This window comes from Dicentrarchus labrax, unplaced genomic scaffold, assembly GCF_905237075.1.
Source record: "Dicentrarchus labrax unplaced genomic scaffold, dlabrax2021, whole genome shotgun sequence".
In the NCBI taxonomy this organism is placed as follows: Eukaryota; Metazoa; Chordata; class Actinopteri; family Moronidae; genus Dicentrarchus; species Dicentrarchus labrax.
The window spans coordinates 390,952-417,253 of NW_026136711.1; the positions used below are offsets into that span (position 1 = coordinate 390,952).

Below are 26,302 nucleotides of genomic sequence, written 5' to 3' on the forward strand. Positions count from 1 at the left end.
TCAGCTGATTAATGGACTAATGTTGAACTCTTACTTTTACACACAAATGTTTGTGTGTAAAAATAAAATCTGTCAGATAAATGTAGTGGAGTTGAAGAAGAAAGTATAAGTTTTTCTCTGTGTTGTTGAATAATGGTGCACATATCGGTTTCCAGAGCTCATATTAGAGACAACAGCCAGGCGTTTAATTCTGTAGTTTTGCTGACTCGCAGCATTAACGTTAATTAGCTGCAGCTGATAACATCAGTCAGCTAAAAATGAGGAGGCCATTGTCCTTTGTCATGCATACTGACTCGAACCAAACCAGCAAACCAGACTCAAAAAACTCCACAGAACTGTAACGTAGGAGGTCAAAATGGTTGAGAAGCATGTTGTATTTTTAAATCTTATATGTTTTGTTTGTAAAATATGAATTTGAAAGTGTTCACATGCAGATTTCTTTGCTCACATTAATGATATATTCTGTACTAAAAGTAAAAGTAAAAGTGGCATTTCAAAGCGTGGAGAGAAGTGGTGAGACGGCCGCTGGGACCGACGCTGTTTGCTGGTTGGTGGTGAAGCCTGAGGGAGTGAAACCTGAGCCCGTCTCAGCAGAAAAGACAAGCGTGTCCAAAGTAATTTGCTCCCTAAACAGCAGCAGTTTGCATTCATTTAGAGTGATAACAGGATTATTGTGACTGCTGCGTCAGTGAGCTGGGAGGATATAGGCCTCTTATGAACTTCTGGATGGACACGTGGTCCGTGCTGATACGGTGGAGGTGCCGCACTGACTGCAGCACTCACTGTTGTTTCAAATGGTAAATATGTTTGGTTTAAATTAAAATAATCAGTAATCGATCTCAGTTTCACTTGGCACTGAATGGAGGTCATACCCAAAGGCTCTTCCTGTGGAAAGGTGAGAAATGTGTCAGCTGATATTAACCGAGTCAGTGCGTAACAATGTACTGATGGGACTTAAAGAAATAAACTAGGTCAGGTGAAGATTTTAACATTGCTAGCAGCAGGCTAACATTGCTAACAGCAAGATGACATGGCTAATAGATATCTACATCGCTAGTAGCCAGTTGACTGCAGCCAGCGCAACATACACACCAATAACCCTGATTCAATCATCCAGCTGAAGTTTGTCTTTAGTACTGAAACAGATATTAGGATGAATCTAGTTCTCCAGCACTCTATCCACAACGTCACCATTCACCCACAATGAGGCCATCATAGTTTCCATAATGAAAGAGAAACACAAGGAAGCTTCTGTGATGATTAAGTTGCCTAAATATACGTGATGACAATGAGAGGAAGAGAGGCAAATGAATGCTGACAATCATAAAGACAGTGGGGTAGATTGTAGCTTCGTGAAACTGCAGCACTAATCATTAAGATGCACAATTACTTCAGTATTGTTCTTGCTGTGTTTCATGAGACTGGTGGAAACATTATGCAGCAAAATGCAAAATAACCGAAGCAGTTTAAGTGGCAGCAGCTGCAGGGTCTCTGCTCTCTTCAAGATATTCTCACTTTAAAAGTGAGAATAGTTCTTCTGTGAATTTATTACATTACGACGTGGTTCATGCAGATGCAGAAGAGTTTCATCATTTACTGAGAGAAGCCTGAGTATGAGGTTTATCTGAGCAGTTTACAGTAATATTTACTCTTTACTTCTAACAGAAGAAGCCAGACAACATGGCTAACAGCCAGCTAACATGGCTAACAGTCAGGTAGTTATATTCTGTAATTGTTATCTCTTAATACAGTAGTTTTGAATGGTAGTGTAGTTATATAGTAATCTGAATCTAGCGTTAAAATGGCGGACTGGCACACTAACGAGGGGTTAGCGATGCAGCATTAGTATTTTGAATAGAATTTAAAATCCTCCTCCTCACCTATAAAGCTCTTCATGGTCAGGCCCCTTCATATCTTAAAGAGCTCATAGTACCCTATTACCCCTCTAGAACACTACGTTCTCTGAATGCTGGGCTACTTGTGGTTCCTATAGTCTCTAAAAGTAGAACAGGAGCCAGAGCCTTCAGTTACCAAGCTCCTCTCCTGTGGAACCAGCTTCCAGTTGTGGTTCGGGAGGCAGACACCCTCACCACATTCAAGAGTAGGCTTAAGACGTTCCTCTTTGATAAAGCTTATAGTTAGGGCTGGATCAGTGAATATCACTGATATTATTATTATTATTATTATTATTATTAATATTATTATTATTACTACAGTTACTGTCTGTATAAATGTCTGTCTCTCTCTCTCTCTCTCTCTCTCTCTCTCTCTCTCTCACCCCAACTGGTCGAGACAGACGACCACCCACCTAGAGCCGGAGGGTCTGTCCTAGGTTTCTGCCTTTTAACAGGCAGTGTTTCCTTACCCTTGTCTCCAAGGTCTTGCTCATGGTGGTACTGTTGGGTCTCTGTAATTAATGTTATAAAGAGTTCGGTCTAGACCTGCTCTATTTGAAAAGTGTCCTGAGATAACTTCTGTTATGAATTGGTGCTACACAAATAAAATTGAATTGAATGGATTTGAACACAACATTGCCTGTTGCTTCACAATAAAAGACTTCATCTGGAGAGATTGTATTGTCTTTTATTGTGAAGCAGCCACAGGAAACACAACGTAATGGAAGTCAGGAGCAAAAACAAGAATCCTATTATCACGGTTCATAAACAGCAGAGATTGGATGGTCTCAATATGCTGATGTGAGCTTTGTTTCTATGCTTCACATGAAGATCATCAGACTCTATGAAATGCATTCATCAATAATCATTTATCGTAAATTCCAGGAAAACAGCACCGATTGATTCATTCAGTCTTTAAAAGGTTATACAAAATTCAGTTGCCACTCGATGTCGCAGTAGAGCACCAGCATCTCGGACCAAAACAATGTGCACCAGACTCCATTCATGAAACCAGTAATTTTACCTCACAGATAAACGTAAACTCAAAATAAAAATGACTAAAACCGTCTTTGTTAGTCTTTCCAACTATGACCAACTCTGGTTTGGTTGAAATAAACCGATTTAGATCGGAAAATATTTGCGAAATGTCGCCTGTCGCAGTAAATGTGTCAGCTGATATTAATTACTGTGGGATTTAAATACACTAATAAACAAGGCAAAGATTTAGCAGATTGTACAATTGTTAGCGGAAGGCTAATATTGCTAACAGTTGGATAACATGGTTAACTTTATCTGGACAAACTGTGTTGTCTCTTATTGTGCAGCACCCACAGGAAACACAATGTAATGGAAGAATCAGGAACAAAAACAAGAATCCTGTCAGACGTGTCCCAGTGCAGAGTACTCATGCTTCATGCTTTTTGTATTAAAAATAAATTAGGCCTAAAAAAGGAGTGAATGTGGTTTTCAGTGAAACACATGAAGGAATGTTTAAACCTCACCCAGTCTGTATGTGTGAATACCCAGCAGGCTGTGCACTTAATTAGTCAGTATTGTCGGTGTAACGGAGAGAGGAAGACAAAGGAGCAGCACATGTTTCAGTGATCTGATGTTCCGTGGCTGCAGCAGCGTCGGAGCAAATATATGAGTTCATTATGATCATATGTGCACATGAAAGAGAGAGCAAGCAGCAGAGGCTGCTGGGAGTTTGGATTCACCCCATTAACTCTCCTGTGTCTCCTGCTTTAATGCAGCATCCTCCTCTTTCTCTCCTGCAAACACATTCAGCTCTGATGCAGGTTATTAACTTATCAATCAAAATACATTTCACCAAACTATGTAGAATATAATGTATATTTTATTAATGTTATAAAAGCTTGTTGTCACAGTGGACTTAAAGCAGTCGTCCTGTAAACTGAATCATGTGACGGATCAATGCTGCTGTTAATATTCACATTATTAAGTTATGAAAATCTGAATTTCAGTTGTTTTAAAAGTCTCAAAGTGCTCTGTTTTATATTCCAACACAGCTGCTATCTTAGCCACGCCTGCAGGTCTCTGCAGCAGAACTGAAGGGTGGAGCTACACTTTAAACCAGGAAGTTAGCATCGTCCTGGTCCTTTCCACATTTTTTCTGTGCATTTTGGAATGTTATAGAAATCTCTGTGGTGAAGGTTTCTGATACCGTTCATGTAGCATCAGACAGGCGATCAGTCTGCTGAGTGCACAGAGCCACGAGGACGATGTAGAAGGAACCAGATACGACTTGTTGGTTTTCAGTTTGTTGCTTTTGAATAAAAGTGTAATGAAGGAAGATCACATGATGACTGATGCTGCTCTGCTAATCTGCTTGTTTCTCACGCTGTTCTACATTTTATATCTTTGCGTTGTTCAGGGAGCGAATCAAATAATAACTGCCGACCACAGTCAAACTGTACAACTGACTGATTGTTGGAGCTGTACTGAAACATTGAGCGGAAACAAGCAATAGTGCGAATAAACGATTGTTTACCTGCCTGTAAGACTCTATACGGGCTAACATAATGCAGCTTACATATTCAGACGCTGCGTTACATTGAGCTCACTTAGTGAACAACATGCCTTTCTGATTTTGCTGATACAGTAAACCCTCCTCCTCTCTAAGGTTTCATAATATTCATAAATCAAAGAGTCAGGAGAACATGCTCCCCTCGTGCCAAATGAGTTTATATCCAATATAAATCATTCATAAAACTTCCAGAGGCTAAAAGCAGCTCTTCAGTCTGAGAGACACTGAGTCAGTGCAGGTAATGAGCCTCAAACACACACAATACTATTACTGCCTCCTATATATATCTCCATACCTCTGTATTTATATCTCTATATCTCTGTATTTATATATCTGTATTTATATCTCTAGGTCTCTGTATTTATATCTCTGTATTTATATATCTGTATTTATATCTCTATACCTCTGTATTTATATCTCTAGATCTCTGTATTTATATCTCTATACCTCTGTATATATATATATATATATACATATATCCATACCTTTATATAGCTATATCTCTGTATATATATTTCTATACCTCTGTATTTATATTTCTATATCTCTGTATATATATATATATATTTCTATATTTCTGTATTTATATCTCTATATCTCTGTAGTTATATCTCTATATCTCTGTATATATATATATTTATTTTTATTTATTTATTTATTTATATCTCTATACCTCTGTATTTAGATAGATAGATAGATAGATAGATAGATAGATGATATACAGTAACAACACAAGTAAAGAAAACAACCTAGACACAAAAAAGCAATATAAAAAGAAATAAAAATTAAAGCTGCAAGCAGCGTCTGGCGGGACCTCGCCTTCCACGCAACTCGGGTGCCACGCTATGTCACCCCATGCCCAAGCCTTCATCGCCGGAAGCTGAGGGAGACCGCTCTACATTGTCACACGTTTCAGACACTGCAAAAGACGTAAACTTTTCACTGCGAAAGGTGGAAATTCAGCACCACGCCACGGACACACAGTTTGACGCACAGTAAATATTTGATTAACTTATGATCACCAATGTGTCTAGATTGCAGTGATCGAATTTGAAAATCACTGCAAACTGCTGGAAATGGCATCACAGTTTGACATTCGATTGATCTTGGCTAACTTTGATGTCACGCTACAGACATGCCCTTCAACGTACAGTCACAAATTGCACAAATTTTAATGAACAACATTTTTTGACTGCACTGACCAATTTTGAAGTAGATCCGATAAAACCTGTAGGAGGAGTTAGTTAAAATAGAAGCCCTGAAATGCCAAAAATGACATCACAGTTTGACATTTAAATTAGTTTTTTAGCCAGGACGGTCTCCAGATGCTACGTCTAAAGTTTCGTGCGAATCGAACAAAAGTGCATGGAAACGAAAACGTAGTTTTTGGACATTTCGCGCTCTAGCGGAAAAAAAAATCTAGGCGGAAGTGGGCGTGGCCTATATAGGGAGATTCAGCTCCAATCACCGAACAGGTGGATATAAGGTTTTTGAATGTGAGACAAACGATGCGGGAGTTATTAGCCTATCGAAATTTTCCTAAAAGTAGTAGTACCTTCCAGTTGTCACTGGCTCGGTCCCTAAAAATGTATAAAATGTATAAATAAGCGGTATAATTGTAGTGCAAAGTAAAAATATAAGGTGCAGTGAACGGATAAAAACATATAAGGTGCTTGGAGACTGTATTATTATGACCAGAGTTTTAGCTGTTAGTGTACAGTGTGATGGCATGTGGCAGGAAAGATTTCCTGTATCTGTCCCTTCGACAGCGGAGCTGGAGCAGCCTGTGAGAGAAGGTGCTCCGCTGTCTGACCACTGTGTGATGGAGAGGGTGCTGATCATTGTCTACGATGGATAACAGTTTATTCAGTGTTCTCCTCTCCACCACAGACTCAAAAGACTCCAGCCAAGTAGACAAGAGACCAAGTACAGAGCCTACCTTCTTGATGATTTTATCAAGTCTGTTGGTATCGCTGGCTCTGATGCTGCTGCCCCAACACACAGCAGCAAAGAAAACGGCGCTGGCAACAACAGACTGGTAGAAGATCTCCGACATCTTGCTGCACACGTTGAAGGATCTCAGCTTCCTCAGGAAATAGAGTCTGCTCATCCCCTTCTTGTACACAGCCTCAGTGTTAGATTTCCAGTCCAGTCTATTGCCGATCCTCCACCTCTTCCACCACCTCCCCCCTGATCCGTAGTGGCTGTGAAGGCGTCCTCTTCTTCCTACCGTAGTCGATCACCATCTCTCTGGTCTTGTTGACATTCAGCCTCAGGTGATTCTGTTCGGACCAATCTACAAAGTTGTCTACCAGTGTCCTGTACTGTAAAGAATGTGATCCTCACAGTGCCTCCCCCACCATCCACATGCATATGGGCTCGTTGCAGCAGGTAGATGACAGCATCATCGACTCCTAAATGGGGCTGATAGGCAAATTGCAAAGGGTCCAGAAACGTCCTCACCTGTGGCGTCAGCTGGGTTAAGATCAGTCTCTCCAGGACCTTCATCACATACGAATGTTAGGGCGACTGGTCTGTAGTCTGCTGGGTCGGATGGCCTCGCGGCTTGGGGATTGGGACCAAGCAGGAGGTCTTCCACAGCAACGGGACTTTCTCCTGACTCAGGCTCAGGTTGTACATATGTCCCAGTACAGGAGACAGCTGGCTGCCACAGGTCTTCAGGATCCTGGGTGAGATGGCATCAGGGCCTGCAGGCTTTCGCTGATGCAGTCTTTCTAAGCTGCCTCTTTACCTGGCCTGTAGTCACCGTTGGGCGGGGGTTGGTGCAGATGTCATCAGTGGAGGAGGAGGAGGGGGTGGGGGAGAAGGAGGGGGGCAAATGGAGAGGTGAATTAAACCTGTTGAAAAACTGGTTATACTGGTTGGCTCTATCCAGGCTCCCAGATGTCTGCCTGTCTTTCCCCTTCATCAACGTGATGTGCTTCATTCCCGCCCACACATCCCTCACACTGTTCTGTTGGAGTTTGGCCTCCAGCTTTCTTCTGTAGTTGTCCTTGCACGTCCTCAGCATCTCTCGGAGTTCGTGCTGCACTCTCCTCTGTTCCTCTCTGTCTCCCGACCTGAAAGCCTTCTTCTTATTGTTCAGGAGTGCCTTCAGGTCACTGGTAATCCAGGGCTTGTTATTGGAGAAGCAGTGAAAGGTCCGGGCTGGCATGGTGGTGTCCTCACAGAATCTGATATAATCCGTAATGCAGTCTGTCATCTTATCGATGTCCTGGTGTGCACAGGCTGCCTTCTCACAAGAGGGACATACTTGGGAGTCATCATGACCAGGTTGTGGTCTGACCTGCTGAGGGGGGGAGGGCTGTGGCGTCATATGCGTCCATGGCATTAGCATATAATAAATCCAATGTTTTATTGTCTCTGGTGGGGCAGTCAACATATTGATGGAAGTTATTTAAAGTGTTGTTCAGTGAGGCATGATTGAAATCACCTGTAATGACCATGAAAGCATCCGGATGTTCAGTCTGCAGTTTAGCAGTAGCGGAGCTGATGACTTCACGGGCCACCGCTGCATCAGCTGACGGGGGGATGTAGACAGCAATAACAATGGTGGACGTGAACTCCCTCAGCAAATAATACTGGCGCATTCCCACAGCCAGCAGTTCAATGTCCGGGGTACAGAGACTTTCCTTCACACTGACATGTCTGGGATTGCACCACCTCTCACTCACATAAAGTACAAGCCTGCCACCCTTCTTCTTCCGACTTTTGGAACAGTCTCTGTCTCCACGTACCAAACTGTAACCGGGAACCTCAACGCTGCTGTCCAGGATGTGCGAATGCAGCCAAGTTTCACTAAAGCAAAATAAGCTACACTCATGGCATTCCCTCTGGGTCTTCACCAGTGATGGGAACAACGGCGTTATAAATAACGGCGTTACTTTTTTCAGTAACGAGTAATCTAATTGATTACTCTTCCCATCTTAATAACGTTGTTACTGTTACTGCCAAAAAATGCGGTGCGTTACTATAATTGAAGCTGTTTTTTTCATCAGACCAACTAGATCTCTGAGCCGAGAGGCAAAGACTTTTTTTTACTGTTCTTCCTTGGTTAGTGGGCAGTGCACAAGACAAGCGCATAAATGCTGACGATTGGCTGAGGTTGAGTATAATTTCATGTTAAGCCAATCATAGGTAGAGTTGGGCGGGTGATCAAAAGCACGCATAGACACACAACAAACACCACAAGCGAGTCAGTCAACGAGAGACAGGTATGGCGAGCCCAAATAATCCAAAAGTAGCCTTCTCTTAATGGAAGTATAGCCATTACTTTTCCCTCCAAGAAATTAAAGGAACGAATGTAATCGTGAAATGCACATTATGCTATTATTATTATTATGTTAGATTGAAAGCACCTCATATTGTTACACTGTTCTACTTTTTCGAGGAAGAAAATACTTGAAGTACAGTATATCTACCAATTGTCTGAAGTTTTTTTTGTTTTATTTGCACTACAAAGAGTGTATATATTTGTTATTTATTTTTGGTATAGTGCTTAACAAGCATAATTTAATTTTGCCCAGTTGTGGCCTGTTGAGGGGCAATAAATATCAAAAGATCCAAAACATCTATTGTGTTATTTGTATCGATCCACTATAATATAAACATAATATCTACATACATGGCATTTGATTGGAGGCTAGTCTCACTTTGTCCCACAGCAGCATTAAAATAGTTTAGATTTGTGTACATTGTTTCTGTTAATAATGGATTGTATTAAGTGTCCATTTCATTATAATATTCTGATTTATCATAAATAATTGAACATGCACATGTATTTTAAGTTCTGTTAAAGAGGGGTGGAGGTGGGGTCACATTTGAGCATATAAAAATTTACTTGAAAGTAACGCAATAGTTACTTTCTGAAGTAACTAGTTACTTTTATAATTTGTAACTGAGTAACTAATTTAGTTACTTTTTGGTAGTAACTGTAACTAATTACTTTTTAAAGTAACTTGCCCAACACTGGCCTTCACCAGCGCTGAAAGTTCGTCCATCTTATTCCCCAAAGACCTCACGTTTCCCATTATAATCGCTGGGATCGCTGGCTTGTGTCTTCTTCTTTTCTCCCTCCGTTTGGTTCCAGCCCTGCAACCCCGGCGTCTCCTCTGTAACTCCTGCGGGACCGCAGGTCTGTCTCCGGGCAGCAGCACAGGCTTACACAGCGCAATCAGCTGTTCATGCATGTAAACGATGCCCCCACTACTACCGGCAAAGTTCACTGTTACAAAAAGTAAAAAAGGTAACAGAAGAACGCGGAGAAAAGTAACAAAACTTAGTCCAGCCATTGTCCCAATGTTTATGTATGGATTGTGATTAATTCGAAAAACAAACGAAAAGACTGAAATCAACAAATAAACAAAGTTAAAAAACACGACGGTAGCTGCGACTACAAACTGCCGTCTGAGGCAGCGCCAAGTAGAATATCTCTATACCTTTGTATTTATATCTCTATACCTCTGTGTTTATATCTCTATATTAATATCTCTATACCTCTGTATTTATATCTATATATATATATATCTCTATACCTCTGTATATATATATATATATATATATATATATCTCTGTATTTATAAATCTATACGCATATATATCTACAGAGAGCGGACAAAAAAGGAAGAGAGGGAAATGGAAACTATGTGTCTGTTACTGATTCCAGCTTTCAGTTTTACTTTACTATGAGCTAAGTTAGTATAACTCTCATCAACCAAACTCCATTCAGAAAACAAGCATTTTAAAGGTTGTTTGCTTGTCGTCTCGCAGAGTCTGAATTCAGGCTTTCAACAAATCACCATCATGATGATTCAGTTTGTTTGCAGTTTGGAGCCAAACGAAGCTGCTTCCATGTCCATGATGACAGGATGTAGTTTGGTTATTGGATATCGGTTTATGGAGGAAGGAAACTGTAACTTCCTGAATATTATTGGTAAATGTGGCTCCTCCTCCGCAAAGGTTAAACTATGATTAGTTTGTTTGGAGGAGGGGTCACATACATAATTCAGTTCACGTGTGATTATTCAGGAACATTATTCAGTGATAGTCGGCTGCAGAGTTAACGGTGTCCGTTAATGAGATCCCATGTGAGGTTTAACGTATTTAGTGATGAGCACAGCTTCACATAATCATCATTTTATTCACAGATTTAGTTTTGGAGACAAAATAAACAGAATTTAATGATTTATTCTTTATTTTCTTTACTAGTGGGCTGGTGGAGGCATTCAAGTGTTTTTATCTCCTGTCCTCCAGTTTCTGTCCAACAACAGCAGCATGCCATTTTCAGGTATTTTCAATATAGTAAAACAGTGGGTAAATCAATCGTAAGCAAACTAGTCAGTTTAGTTTAGTCTCAACTTTATAACTTTATTCGGTGATTTTAATAAAACTGGATAAAACTTTATGGATTTACAGTTTCCTGATGGACAGATAGCTTTAGCTAAAGTAGCTAGCCGCTAATTAGCTGCTGCTAACTGTATCTGCCAATAGCTGCGACAGAACTGGGCTCAGCAACCCGACAGGGAATAACGTTACAGTAGCTGCCTGTTTTTGTAACAAACATGTCACATGTCGTCATCCCTCTCTGTCTGCAGGTGCTTCAGGATTCACTCTGAAATGAATCTGTAGCATTTAACTGCTCAGTTAACGCTTACAACAATGGCAGCATTGTGTGACAGAAGGATCTGTGGGCCTGACCAAAGGAGATATCCAGCGTGTGGATCCACATGTGAAGGCTGGTATAAATGGAAGGAGGTCAGACACAGTGGGACAGATTTACTGCCGACTTTGTGCCTGTTTGTCAGGTGTTGTGCTGTAAATATCGGCTGCTGGGAACCGCTCGGCTTTACATCGCTCAGATAACGAGAGGAGACGCTGGTTGTATTTCTGCTGGACTTACTGAGGATCCATGTCAACAACACGTCTGTTTACTCTTGATATGTCCCGATCTAGTCTTTTTGGCCCTGATCCTGATCCCAGCCCACAATAATCCTCATATTGAAGTGTTCCCTGTAAAAACAGGCGGTTATAGGACTGAATGAGCTACAGCGATCCTATTGGCTGCCGGAGGACGTCAGACGATAGTTCCACTTAACATATGATCCAGTTTCACTGATAGAGGTTTTATATATTTATATATATTATAAAAATTTCTACACTGTTAAAGGTACAATATGACTGAGGATTTAATTTTATTTATTTGATTCATTATTCTACAGGAGCTGTAGTGACACTTTCTGAACGTGATTATTAAGTGTTTGTGTAAACAGGAACAATAATCTGTATTGTTCCTGTTCACAGCGACAGCAGGAGGTTTGTCTTCCTCCACAGTGAAGAAAAACATTAGAAACTAAACCTGAAAGTACTTTTTCATTTTTAGTGAATTACACAAGATCACTGTTGTGATAGTAAATTGTCTGCTGAAAAACACTTTCTGTGGAAGGAGGCTGGCGGAGAAACAACCTGCATTTACATTCAATTCAACTTCACTCAAACTTTCACCCTCCATCAGACAGGTTGAGGAAGAAAGAAGTGTTTGTTATGTTCTTTATCTGTCGTTGGTGTGCAGTCTCATGAATAAATAACGAGTGGGAATAAAATGGAAGAGGCAGTTTGGCTGAGGATGAGTGAGATACAGAAGGAGACACAATATCAATACCACTCCCAAATAATCTCATTACAGGCGGAGCAGCAGCCGAGCTAGCCAGGCGGCTAATAGCACGCCATCAGGAGCCCGTTAGCGCCACAAATCACAGCTCCAACAGGGAGACACACTCATTTCAATCCTGAATATTATTATTACTGTGCTGTGTTTCACTTTTACAACACAGTATTTATCCTCTTCCTCACCTTCCTGTAATATCTTCATCTCCTCAGAGGAGTCAACTCTTTATTTAGGACCACAAACAAATGCTAAACACGATGTTGTCTTGTCTGTTAATCAGCTCTATAGTGCTGAGGAAAGATCAGATATATAAACCCCTCAACATGAGACGGTTTCTGGAGTCACATTATAGATGATTTATGTTCTTAAACTGTAGCTAACAGCGCCACCAGTGGTCGTTCATTAAACTGTAGCTAACAGCGCCACCAGTGGTCGTTCAGTGAACTGTAGCTAACAGCGCCACCAGTGGTCGTTCAGTGAACTGTAGCTAACAGCGCCACCAGTGGTCGTTCAGTGAACTGTAGCTAACAGCGCCACCAGTGGCCGTTCATTAAACTGTAGCTAACAGCGCCACCAGTGGCCGTTCATTAAACTGTAGCTAACAGCGCCACCAGTGGCCGTTCATTAAACTGTAGCTAACAGCGCCACCAGTGGTCGTTCATTAAACTGTAGCTAACAGCGCCACCAGTGGTCGTTCATTAAACTGTAGCTAACAGCGCCACCAGTGGCCGTTCATTAAACTGTAGCTAACAGCGCCACCAGTGGTCGTTCATTAAACTGTAGCTAACAGCGCCACCAGTGGTCGTTCATTAAACTGTAGCTAACAGCGCCACCAGTGGTCGTTCAGTGAACTGTAGCTAACAGCGCCACCAGTGGTCGTTCATTAAACTGTAGCTAACAGCGCCACCAGTGGTCGTTCATTAAACTGTAGCTAACAGCGCCACCAGTGGTCGTTCATTAAACTGTAGCTAACAGCGCCACCAGTGGTCGTTCATTAAACTGTAACTAACAGCGCCACCAGTGGTCGTTCAGTGAACTGTAGCTAACAGCGCCACCAGTGGTCGTTCATTAAACTGTAGCTAACAGCGCCACCAGTGGTCGTTCATTAAACTGTAACTAACAGCGCCACCAGTGGTCGTTCATTAAACTGTAGCTAACAGCGCCACCAGTGGCCGTTCATTAAACTGTAACTAACAGCGCCACCAGTGGTCGTTCATTAAACTGTAGCTAACAGCGCCACCAGTGGTCGTTCAGTGAACTGTAGCTAACAGCGCCACCAGTGGTCGTTCATTAAACTGTAGCTAACAGCGCCACCAGTGGTCGTTCAGTGAACTGTAGCTAACAGCGCCACCAGTGGTCGTTCATTAAACTGTAGCTAACAGCGCCTCCAGTGGTCGTTCAGTGAACTGTAGCTAACAGCGCCACCAGTGGTCGTTCATTAAACTGTAACTAACAGCGCCACCAGTGGTCGTTCATTAAACTGTAGCTAACAGCGCCACCAGTGGTCGTTCAGTGAACTGTAGCTAACAGCGCCACCAGTGGTCGTTCAGTGAACTGTAGCTAACAGCGCCACCAGTGGTCGTTCAGTGAACTGCATCCTGGGCGTCGGCCAACAGAGACAAACACACTCTCTCTCTCTCTCTCTCTCTCTCTCTCTCTCTCTCTCTCTCTCTCTCCACCCCAACTGGTCGAGGCAGACGACCACCCACCTAGAGCCGGAGGATCTGTCCTAGGTTTCTGCCTTTTAACAGGCAGTTTTTCCTTGCCCTTGTCGCCAAGTGCTTGCTCGTGGTGGTACTGTTGGGTCTCTGTAATTAATGTTAAAGAGTTCGGTCTAGACCTGCTCTATTTGAAAAGTGTCCTGAGATAACTTCTGTTATGAATTGGTGCTATACAAATAAAATTGAATTGAATTGAATTGAACGCTGTAAAATAACTGACGATCATATTTAGAATAACGTTACTATCTGCAATGTTCCTATATTTTATTTGGATCGTTAGCTCCATGCTAATGCTAACTAATTCGCTGTTTACATATCAACCATCAGCTAACACCACGAAGCAGCTGACACCAGACCCACAATGCACAGCCAAGACACATCTTAGCTACAGTTAGCTAGCTGGATGCCCCTGCCTCGCATCACTCTTGGATAGTAGAAAGCTATCGTTAGCTTTGTACCGCTAAATAATTAGATCATGTAAGCTGGGAGAGCTAACATTAGCCAACTAACTTATCCACTCAGATAGTATTTTGCTAGCAATAACGTTAGTGAGCTAGCAAGCGAGCTAAGGTTAGCCAGCCAGTCTGGATGAAGCTAGCTGACAGTATTTTGCTACGTTAGCTAGCTAGCAATTTGTCTGCGTTAGCAAGCAAGCTAACATAGCTGACACAACATAGCAGTGTAGGGAAGCGGAGAGAGAAGGCACTCGGGAGCAGAACAGAGTAACAGGATGAGTTCACAGATGAAATAAAACTCTTTTGGTGACTGACGATCCTGAAAATGAAGACAAATAAAATGTGAGAGATTTGAAGAGATTCAATCTGCTGTAACAGCAGAAGCAGATGTTCTCCACCCACTAAACAACTGGCTGCTGTTATCCTTAATAAGAGCCCAACCATCTGCTTAAACTGCGGCTGCTGCTGACCTCTGCAGTCACGCTGTAGATGCTGTTTCACTGAGAGCTGCAGTTATTATCTGCTAGCTGCTGCCGTGTGTTTGGAACTCTTGATCGCAGTCTCACTATCTGCTTTAGAAAGCCTCCGGGGGCCCGAATATAACCCCTCTCTTTGTCCTCGCCGGGGGCTTAATGTTATCTCACACTGGAAAAAAAACCCTGTATGTTTATTTTACAGATGTTTTCTGTTTTTTTTTAAATACATAGAAATATTATTAAAATTACAAAAATATCCTGTGAATTTACATCTAATGTAAAATTCTGAAAAAAAAATCCCTAAATGTTCATAAAAAAAAAAATGTTCTTAAGAAAAAAAACATTTTTTTCACATAAAAACAAAGTTTATTACTGTTTATTTAATAAACTGTTAAATTCCAGTTTAATACAGTTAATATTATAAAAATTTGTAAAATGTGTGACAATTAACAGTAAAAAAAGTATTAGTTGTGTAACTTTAATGTATTAGTTAGTGAACTGACAGATATGTTGTATAATGATGAAGTAGAATAAATGTTGTTTATCAGTGTATAAGGTAAACTGTCCAAATACAGTTGTTATCAGTGTAAACAGCAATAATTACTGTAATCTCACAGATAATGACTTTTATTACACTGCTATAACTTTTAACATTCACATTAAAATAATAACAATCCAATAATAACAGCACTCTGCTGTAAATGTAAGTCTGATTATTGTATTATAGCAGAGTTCACCTGGATTTATAGATCATTGGTTTACACTGTAAATATCTTTAAACATTAAAAACATGCTCTAGTTTTTTACATTTTATTTTTTACACTGCTGGTGTCCCTCGTCCTCTCTGAGCCGCTCATATCTAACAAACACAGTAAACCAGACACCCGTTGGCAGTCCTCACACACTGACTGGATGAACTTCAGGTGCATGCTCTGATCCGGTTCGCTTAAGTCCAGATTGTCTCGGGGGGGCAGAGAAGCAACAGCTGGTCTAACAGCGCTGGAAGAGAGCGGAGATCTCCAGCAGACTGCAGCCGCCGCCAGAAGCAACCAGACTGAATAAAGTTTCAATAAAGTTTATTCTCAGACTGGAACAATATTGTGTGTCTGATGTGTTAAAGTATAATTCTTACTCTATTTTCCACCAGTAAATGTTCACTCTGGGTCTCCAGCTGTTACACTGACTGATGCTAACCTGCATATGTTGGACAGTTAGCATCATTAGCATCATTAGCATTAATAATCAGCTATATGGATGATATCTCAGCAGCTGATTGGCTGATCTGAGCTCAGAATCAATCACTATCAGCCCACTGGCAGCTGAAATATAGATTCTGGTTTAAACATCCATTTTATATTTAGAAAATGTCAGAAATGGATTCAGTGTCTAATATGTTATATATCTAGTATTAGTATGATTAATATCTCACTGGATTAATATCCTGTTCCATAATAAATAATATTATTTTATTATTTATAAACACAGCTGAGGAACAGAAGTCGTCACTTTCACTTTAATCCCCTTCAGTTTGATAAATGGGTTAATAAGTTGTTGTATGAGATCATGTTTGGGGGCAGTATCAGTTACACCCCCCCCACTGTGCTCTGTGTATTTATAGCAGCACAGACACACTGACAGGGATTGTTCACCAGAGCACTGGGACACAAACATCTGGATGCACCAGCCCAGTTTTCCATGGAGGACACAAAAAACATCAATGATTCTCAGTAATGGTAGAAAACATAAATACACAGAATAATAATAATAACTGCAAATACAAATATAGACCTTATTATATGATCATCATGAACCTATTTGGTTTCTGTTTCATGCATCATTTTACACATTATCATCAGCTGAGCAGAGACACTGACACTGCTGTTTTTATCATCTCAGTCGGTGAATTAAGGATTTAATTCCACCAAACCAGAGTTGGTGACTGTTGGAAACACTAACAGAGACGCTTTAATGAGTTTTATTCTGTTTTATTCTGTTTTATTCTGTTTCTGTCCAGTTTTAAGTTTGTTATTTGTAAACAGGTAAAATTGCTGGTTTTCGGAATGGAGTCTGGTGGACAGAAGCACTCATTGTTTGATATGCTGGTGCTCGAGTGTGACATCTAGTAGCAAGGAAATGTACGTGTTACATACACACACATACACATATATATACACACATATATATACACATATATATATATATATATATATATATATATATATATATATATATATATATATATATATACACACACACACATACACATATATACATATATACACACACATATATACACACACATATACACACACACATATACATATATATACATATATATACATATATATATATATACATACATATATATATATACATACATATATATACATATACATATACATACATATATATACATATATATACATATATATACATATATACACATATATATATACACATACATATATACACATATATATATACACATATACATACACACACACACACATATATACATATATATATGTACCGCTCCCATATACAGCCGTAGCAGACAGACGGAAAGACACAAAACTTTTTGTCTCTTTGTGGTTGTTGTGCATCTTATTGTGTTCTTTGTGGTTGTTTTGTGTCTTTCTGTGGTTGTTCTCTGTCTCTCTGTGGTTGTTTTCCATCTCTTTGTGGTTGTTTTGTGTCTTTGTGGTTGTTTTCTGTCTCTCTGTGGTCGTTTTCTGTCTCTCTGTGGTTGTGCCTCTTTCAGTGACATTCTGCAGATGAATCTGAACTTGCTAAAGTTGCTGCTGTTGGTTGGAAAGCTGCTGCTGAACTTCATTATTCATACCGGAGAGGAAGAGTGGATTTGGTCAACAGATTTTCAGCATTATGATCAGGATGAGGAGCAAACTCTATCAGGACATTCTTACTTTAAATTGAGCGACAGTCACTAAGTTCATCCAGGCCTGCAGTGTTTATAAGAGTAGAGCCTAATCTTAAAGGCATCACATGTCAAAAAGTCTCAAAGTAAAGTGATAAATCAGCATTGTTCACCGTTCTGACATCAGCTCTTCACTAATGCTCTTGTTTGCTGTAATGATCTGGCTCAGAGGCTCACAGACGAACCTCCACGTCTCTGACTGTGGTAGCTCGTTATGGACACAGACCAATCAGTGTTTTGGCATTTCTCAGCGTTCATGAATAAAAGATGTGGTTGCAGAGCTCTGTGGCAGCACAGTGTGTCTGCGGTGAAGCCCACAGCAAGTAGGTTCAGATCTTATCGTATGTGTGTGGAACTGATAATGAACCAGCGTCAGTATGGGTGGTGAATCCTCACAGACACACAAACAGAAGTCATCAGTGGGACAGTTTCCTGCCCACAGTTACAAACAGCACGCTGTAATTGGATGAATATATATGTGTGTGTGCAGTTCGTATGTTCTGTGTTTGTGTGAGAGAGAAATTAAACACAACCAACCTAGTTGAGAGTGTGTTTATTCCAGGAAATCTGGATTATTGACATCAGTGTAAGCATAAATTAAATGTTTATACTGAATCACTGAATTCATGAAGTGAATGGATGGATGATGCAGACATCTCTGTTATAGGGATCATTAGGGATTAGGGAGCTAATAGTGTTAATGATTATAGCATCTGGACCACACTGACAGAAACTGCATCTATTTGTGGTTGTTTGGTGTCTCTTTGTAGATGTTTTGTGTCTGTTTGAGTGTCTTTGCAGCTATGTGTTATAGATGGATGATGGATGGCTCTCTGTAATAGGGATCATAATGATGCTAATGATTATAGCATCTGGACCAAAGTGACAGAAACTGACTGGTTGCCATGTCAGCTAGAGGGACGGATTAGTTCACCATCTGTGTTTGTTCGTTATCAACCTCATCTCTTAGAAATTGTTTATATACAATTAATTTGCAACAGCAAATATGTTTTGAGATTTAAAATATATTTGCTTTCTAGCAATTAACATGGATGCCTATAGTGAAAAGTTCAACTTCAACATGAAAGTTTATTTGCTGCCTCACAAACATGAGTTATATCCTGTATCATAAATAAATAAAAAATAAATAAAGATCCAAACGTATCACCACATTTGATTCTATTGTGTTTTTGTGATTTTTTTCCAATGATTTTCTGATATTTTTTTGTATTATTTTTATTTTTTTATGCTTACACTGATGTCAATAAAGGAAATTTAATTTAAATTTAATTACATTTTATTTTAGTTTCAAATTGAGTTAAATAAACTGAACTTGAGAACCAACACACGGAGAGTTTTAATCAAACATGATTTCTTCAAACTATAAAAAACAATGTATGCTGGGAAGTCTGCTCTGATGCTGATCCTGGTTCTTTAGCTTAACTTAGTTTAATGAGTTGATTGAACTCTTTTTATACTCGTTCATAAGATCAGATAGTTGAAATAAATCAAACTTCTATATTTAAGTTGAATTAATGAAAAAAAAATTGTTGATTCCACTAAATTTCTGTATGAACTTTTACATTGCTGGTTTGCTCCCTCAGTGCATTTTATTTGTGCCTCTCTCCCAGTGCATACTGGGATAATCTGCGACCATCAGTCCACATGCTTCTACGTCCTGTTTTCTGTACGGGTTAGGGTTAGGGCGGGAGAGAGCAGGACCATGCAGCGTTTAATGCTTGGAAATACCGACATTACTTTGAGTTTGACTCGGTAAAAGGTGAAAAAAACATCAGCATCCGCTGTACACTCTGCGTGGAAAGAAAACTTTTATCTAATATTTCATCAAATATTTTATTGCTGTATTTTATTTACATCTATTCGAATGAAGGATTATACAAAAAATATTTTTATTTTATATGCTGGAATATGCAGAAATATAAGTTAACAGAAGAAGGACTTGCTTTATTTCATTAAAATATGGTGGAATGTACAGAAAAAAGGTTTAAATGTTCAACAATTTTCTTCAAGTCAGAGACTGTTGCATTTAATATCATTTTTGCTTGATGCAAAAGATTGAAACTAATAAAACAAGTTTTAAAAAAGAGACTGTTTCATTTGATTCAATTTTAGATGCAGAAAGAATAGAATTAGGCTGAAAAAAAATAGGCTTGAATATAAGTAATCAGTAAAGTAACTGGATTACTTTCTTTGAGAAGTATTCAGTAATCAGTAACTAATTACTATTTTCAAGTAACTTGACCAACACTGCTCAGGGGTGCACTGTCTCAAACTCCGTTCAAGTATAAAATAACAAAACTGGAGATTGTTAATTATTGGTAATAATCAGCCTCTGTATTAAACTGCCTGCAGACGTGTCTCTGCTCTGTTCTGCCTCGGCGATAAGAAATGTAGTTACTGCACAGAAATTACAGATGTTACCTGGAGCCAGACACCGACACCCTGGTGGGATGTGAGCTGTACAGGGCCAAGCAGAGCTCTGCACTAACACTGCTTCTAAAGGTCTGGCACTAAAACGCTTTAAATAATGGTACGATGTCATGGTCCAGGTATTATTATATTATTCCTCATTTCTCTCCAAATAGAGGAAAATAATGAGCATTGCTTTGTGATGATTGAAACCCTGACCTCTCACAGTGAGCTATTAGTAGTTTATAGAATAAAGTTGTCTACTGCTTTGAGGGTGCAGAGGGAGTCAATCATCCTGAAATGGCGCAGGAGGCGTGTTCATTGTGTAATTGAAGGTTTGGGGGCACAGATGATCCCAGCAGTCTCTGGTTTTAATTATAATGTGTGGAGGGAAGGAAGTCATCGCAACGAGAGGGGAACAAAGAGTTACTGGGAAACGGGGATTGTGACAATAACTTAGGCGCTGCAAATTAATTTGGACCTGGTTTGTAAAATTCATATATGTAAATATCAATCGGATATTAATCATAAATCAGACTGAAAGCTGGGAGGAGGAGTGGGGGCGACACATAAAACAACCACAAAGAGACGCAAAACCAAAAAGACACTGATATTAATCGTTAATCAGAGAGCAGGGATGGGGGGGGGGGGGGGGGGGGTACAGAAACACAATCTAAAGAACAATCAGTAAGACGAGCTAATATGTTCTTTTGTGGCTTTAATCGATACTCTTAATAGAACAGGTTCATTAGTGTTCAAGGTCTGTTCACACTATCATATTGGGTCACTAATTGCAATGCATTATTGATTGCACACTAGAGAGACTTATGAGGCTCTGTTTACCATTGCAAATGCAGCTACACTTTCCCAACAACCTCCTCCAGGAAAGAAGTGCAAAAAGTCAATATACAATGATGAGTTCAGGTCTAAGATATTTACACAGTGATTCTGAAGGAATCTCTTCTTTCTTCTTGTATTGGATATCAATTTGTGAAATAGCATTTACGCATAATTTCCAGCTGTTTGTGCTCAAACTGGCGTCTGTCTCACAGCTTCTGTTCTCTGCTGGAACATTATAACATCAGCACCTTTCTATTCTGTTAATGAATCAGCAAAAAAAAAAAAAGGTTGTGACCTTTATGCTCCCAAATGCCTTCTCTCTCCGCTTCCCTACAGTGCCAACAGTGTGCAACACTAGCTAACATTAGCTTATAAATGGAGTCCACAACACAGAGTCCACAACACAGAGTCCAACACAGAGTCCACAACACAGAGTCCAACACAGAGTCCAACACAGAGTCCACAACACAGAGTCCACAACACAGAGTCCAACACAGAGTCCAACACAGAGTCCAACACAGAGTCCAACACAGAGTCCAACACACAGAGTCCACAACACAGAGTCCACAACACAGAGTCCAACACAGAGTCCACAACACAGAGTCCAACACACAGAGTCCACAACACAGAGTCCACAACACAGAGTCCAACACAGAGTCCACAACACAGAGTCCACAACACAGAGTCCAACACAGAGTCCAACACAGAGTCCACAACACAGAGTCCAACACAGAGTCCACAACACAGAGTCCAACACAGAGTCCACAACACAGAGTCCACAACACAGAGTCCAACACAGAGTCCACAACACAGAGTTTAAAGTCAAAGCTAACATTACTGCTAAGCTTGTGGAACATATTGTCTGATTGTGCTTTTAGCTGGATAACGTTAGCTTGGTTGCTAACGTTAGCACTAGAAAAATATTATCTGAGTGGATATGTTAGATGGCTAATCTAAGCTATCCCAGCTAATGTGATCCATGATAAGAAGACTAACGGTTTTGGTGAGTGTTCTTTTATGTGCTTCCAGTTTGAAGTCTTAAAAATGATCCGAGAGGTAAACATTTTTTTTTCCATTAATGGATGCTGGTGGGCCGTAGCGCACATTGTTTTGGGGTGTTTTTGTGTCAGTGAACTAAGTAAATTTAACATTTAAACAAATGAATTCACATGTCAGTAATATTCCAAGCAGCATAAATCAACATAGCTTGTTGCTGTGACATATAACAGATCCGATGAGTTTATTAATATTTCTATCAGTTTGGATATTTTTCCCTTCTGGACAATGATGGTTGGACAGTCAGATAACAATGTGCTTCAGAAAGAAAATCAACCTGAACCTATAAAAATGAGATCTGATGGCCCTACGTCTGAGCATCGGTCACCACCATTGTAGTCTGTTGAAGGTTCATCCACACACAGGTAAACCTACCTGTACACTTCCTGCTGCTCTCGTCTTTCTTGGAGGAGCTCATCAGCTTGCAGTTGAAGTTTTCCTCCCAGTACTCTGCAAACCACACGTTCCTCCGGTTGTTCTCCAGAGTCCGTGACATGAAGTATGCGTCGAACCCTGAAACAGGTCAACAAAACAAAAGAGCTTTACTTGTTATCAGCTTTAGCAATCAGAAACTCGCCAGCGCTCAATGTGACAGCAGCACTCGAGTGTGAAGAGTCACAACAAACAACATGTGTTTATCTGCTCATCTGCAACTTACATTTATGTAAAACATCTAAAGTGCTCTTCAGTTTCAAGAGTCTGCTGGCATCCAGACAAATTCCATCATCAGATAAACGTTTACTATCGTTACTATCTATCAGACGAGTAGTAAGGAATAAAAACATGGATGTGTACACCATTCTGTACGATTATCAGACAAAAGAAATGTCTCTTTTGCAGCTTGCTCTTAAAATCTCTGCAGCAACAAACAAACCTTTCAGCACGTTTAGACTTTAACACTGTTGATTAAATTACAAAAATTATGATTTTCACGATGTTGCTCTAAATTGGCCATTTGGCTCTTCGGTTCTCATATCAGTGTGCTAAAATTATCATGTGAAGCAACAAGATGGCAAATAAAAAATGACAACATAAAGAAGCGTTTTTTAAAAAAAAGCTGCGACCGACTCGCATCAAGCAGCACAGAACAGATCACACTGACAGGAAGTCAGACACATAAATGACATCGAGCATAGGGTCAACTTTCAAAATAAAATACCCCATACCGACTCGGGATCAACTTTCATGCTACATAGTAGAGATGTCACAATACCAGAAATTTAGTAGTCGATACCAATATCAGTGAACTGATACCCAATTTATTAGCACAGTAAAAAAAACCTAAAACACAACAATAATGTTGTTTACTTCAACACTGCTTTATTAAAAACATTTAAACATTACAAAACATAACAACAATGGCCTCTTTTTCTGATCAATGTTTTCTAATGATTCACTTCTTTTCACTTTTTTTAACGTTTTAACAACAGCAGCTGAGCCGCATGTGGAGGAGGCGGCGTGTTGTTAACGACCTAGACTATCAACATGATTGAAACCAACGTGGTACCGATTGACCAGCTGTTCACTCCTGGTCTGAGGTGGTAAAATATCCCCTGTAATCTGTTTTATCAGGTTGGGAAGAATTGAATCCCGGGTACCTACAGTACCGTAGAAAAACTAGTACCGTCACGTTTTGGCATTGACTTGGTACCAAAGTATTTACATCAACACTGTGGCACCAGACCAGAAGTCCATCATTCAGAGGAGATTTGACACCACAGACGATGAGACATTCATCTTAGAAGTGGAAAAAAACACTGTTTGTTTCACAGTCACTCAACACTTTCGGGCAGGAAGATGATTCACGTCTGAAACACCAAACCGCCCTAAAGCCGTGCCTGGTGGACTGTCTGCGTGAGGCTGTGTGTTTTCAGTCAGTCGTATAAATAAAAAACAATAGAGGTCCGAGGATAAAACCCTGAGGAACTCCACAATGTAGCTCAGCTCGATTTGAATTAGATACTGTTCTCTGTCCATTAAAGGTCCAGTGTGAAGGATTTCATGACACAGAGTATTGAAGTCGCAGATTGCAACCAACTGAATACTGCTCAGCCTTTCCAGCGCATAGCAGAAACTACAGAGGCTATTAAAATGTTGAAAAGCACAATAGGACTCGCTCTTTGTAGATGAAAATGTCTCGTTTTAAAGTAACGAAAACACGATTCTTATTTTCAGCTGATTACACACAAATGAAAACATACCTATAGATATTATAGTAATGTGAGTTTAAGGATGATGTACAGTGGAGGGTCAATTTACCAAGCAACAAAAAAAATTACATAAGTTAAAAAATGTCTTCTTGGCACCTTTCTGCAGATTTAAAACAATCCATTTTAGGGTTCCTGTTACACTGTTTTATGACAAAAGTAGAATTTTTGGCAGGACATGAAGATTTGAAGGAATGAATAGAAACTGAGCTCCGGAGCAGCAGGAATAGCTCTGAACATATAACCTCTGCTCAGATCACAATGGGCTGAGAAATGTGAAGGTGGTGAGTAGGTTTCTAATCGCATAAGTAAATTAAGAGATTATCTGTTACTAAAAACAGACTTCTATACAAGGAACAAGAAGACACATTATAAACTAAGACCAGTTTAAAACCATTATGCAATATTTTACAGACCTCACTTTATGCTGCTGATTTATATCATCCTCCCCCTTTTTTTCTTTCAGATTGTTAATTTCTGTTTCTGTGTGAATCCATGTTTGTGAGCAGTGAGTGACCGGGTTGTAACTGATTGTGCTTTTAGCTGGATAACGTAGCTTGCTAGCTTGCTAGCTTGCTAACGTTATTGCTAGCAAAATACTGAGTGGATGTGTTAGTTGGCTAACATTAGCTGGGGAAGCATCATACTAACTTATATATCCTGACAAACGGTGTTGATTTTAGCCAACAATAAATGATGTAGTGGTACAAAGCTAGCGGTAGCTTTCTACTAGCCAAGAGCAATGTGAGGCAGGGGCATCCAGCTAGCTAATACGCATTCCTTCATCCACATGAGGGAATATTTCCTGTTTCAGCGTGTAGAAAGTATTTTTATGACAGTGCTAGTAAAAATGTGTTTATGATGATTGTATTTCTTTCGACTTTGGGACGAATCAGTTTTAAAGAGCTTCTTTTTTAAGGTGAGCCTGCTCAGTGACGTACATTTCTAAACCTAATCCTTATCAAAGCACTGCAGCCTGAGAAATGGATAATATTTCCAAACTGCATTTCTTCTTCTTTGTTGACAGCTTTGTCTCCTCCACTCTATCATTCAGATCCTCACAACAGTCAGAACAGGAAATTGAGTAATAAGGAGAGGAGTCCTTTATCTTAAGAAATGCACTTAATCATGTCTCCATTCTGCCTCTCAGTATTGTCTCGATAGGCTCTTCTCGCTGTCAGCGATGCTGCCGCTGAGACGTCCTTGACAGGCTGTGATGATGTCACTGACGAATACATTTTAATAATTTCTGACGGGCTAAAATTAGGATCTTGACCTCTATAAGTTTCTCAGCGTGGAGTCAGCAGAGTGAAGCTGTCGGGGGAGGACGGGATGGAGTTAAAGGCAGACATAAAAGAGAAGAATATAGAATAGAGGACAAGAGGATAAAACTTGAAAAGACTCCATTACAGTGAGAGATCTGATTCATAATTCACTCTGATGTGATCTCAGGCTGACTGACTCCGGGTGGGGAGATAGTGAGCTGCCTCCCCCCCTGCTAGGGGCAGATATTTCATCTAAGGGCATCTCAGACCTCTCGATGGCCGACACTTCGTTTGCATAACAAAGTGAGAGCTGCCTCACCCCTTCACCACCGCCACCCATCATGTATGAAACAAGTTAATTCATTTCGGATCTCTCTGCATAGTGTTTGGTGTTCAGGTAATCCAAAAGTAACATTAAGTAATAAGTTACTTTAATATTGTGATATTCAGATTAGGTTATTGATTACATTTTTTAACAGTAAATTAGTAATTGTGCAGAGTCCAACACAAAGAGATTAGATTAGATGAAATGCTGAGATCCCTTCTGTGTATTAGGGATGTCACAAGAACCGATACTTTGGTACCAAGTTGATACCAAAATTTGGAAAAGTTGACTTGTTTTTCTGCTGTACCTAAAGTACCAAAGGTCTTTTATAAGTCTTCAAATATTGTAGTCGGCCATTTAAAGCCATAGGAAGATGAACATGTAGAAGACGGCGTCAGGCAGTTTTTCCTTGCCCTTGTCAACCCTAACCCTAACCCCTTATGAATTGGCGCTATACAAATAAAA

General features: G+C 40.0%; 1 protein-coding gene and 1 pseudogene across 2 annotated transcripts in view; one reads left to right on the forward strand and one right to left on the reverse strand.

Moving 5' to 3' along the window:
• LOC127372007 (nuclear factor 7, ovary-like) overlaps positions 1-26,302 on the forward strand; it is a 423,840-nt pseudogene that overhangs the window by 161,875 nt on the left and 235,663 nt on the right.
• Positions 1-26,302, reverse strand: part of LOC127371986 (metabotropic glutamate receptor 7) — a 231,587-nt gene that overhangs the window by 59,764 nt on the left and 145,521 nt on the right. For both annotated transcript variants that reach the window (XM_051415292.1, XM_051415291.1), the window contains exon 5: positions 22,416-22,553. In XM_051415292.1, the coding sequence (XP_051271252.1) occupies positions 22,416-22,553 (138 nt within the window). The remainder of the gene's footprint in view (positions 1-22,415; positions 22,554-26,302) is intronic.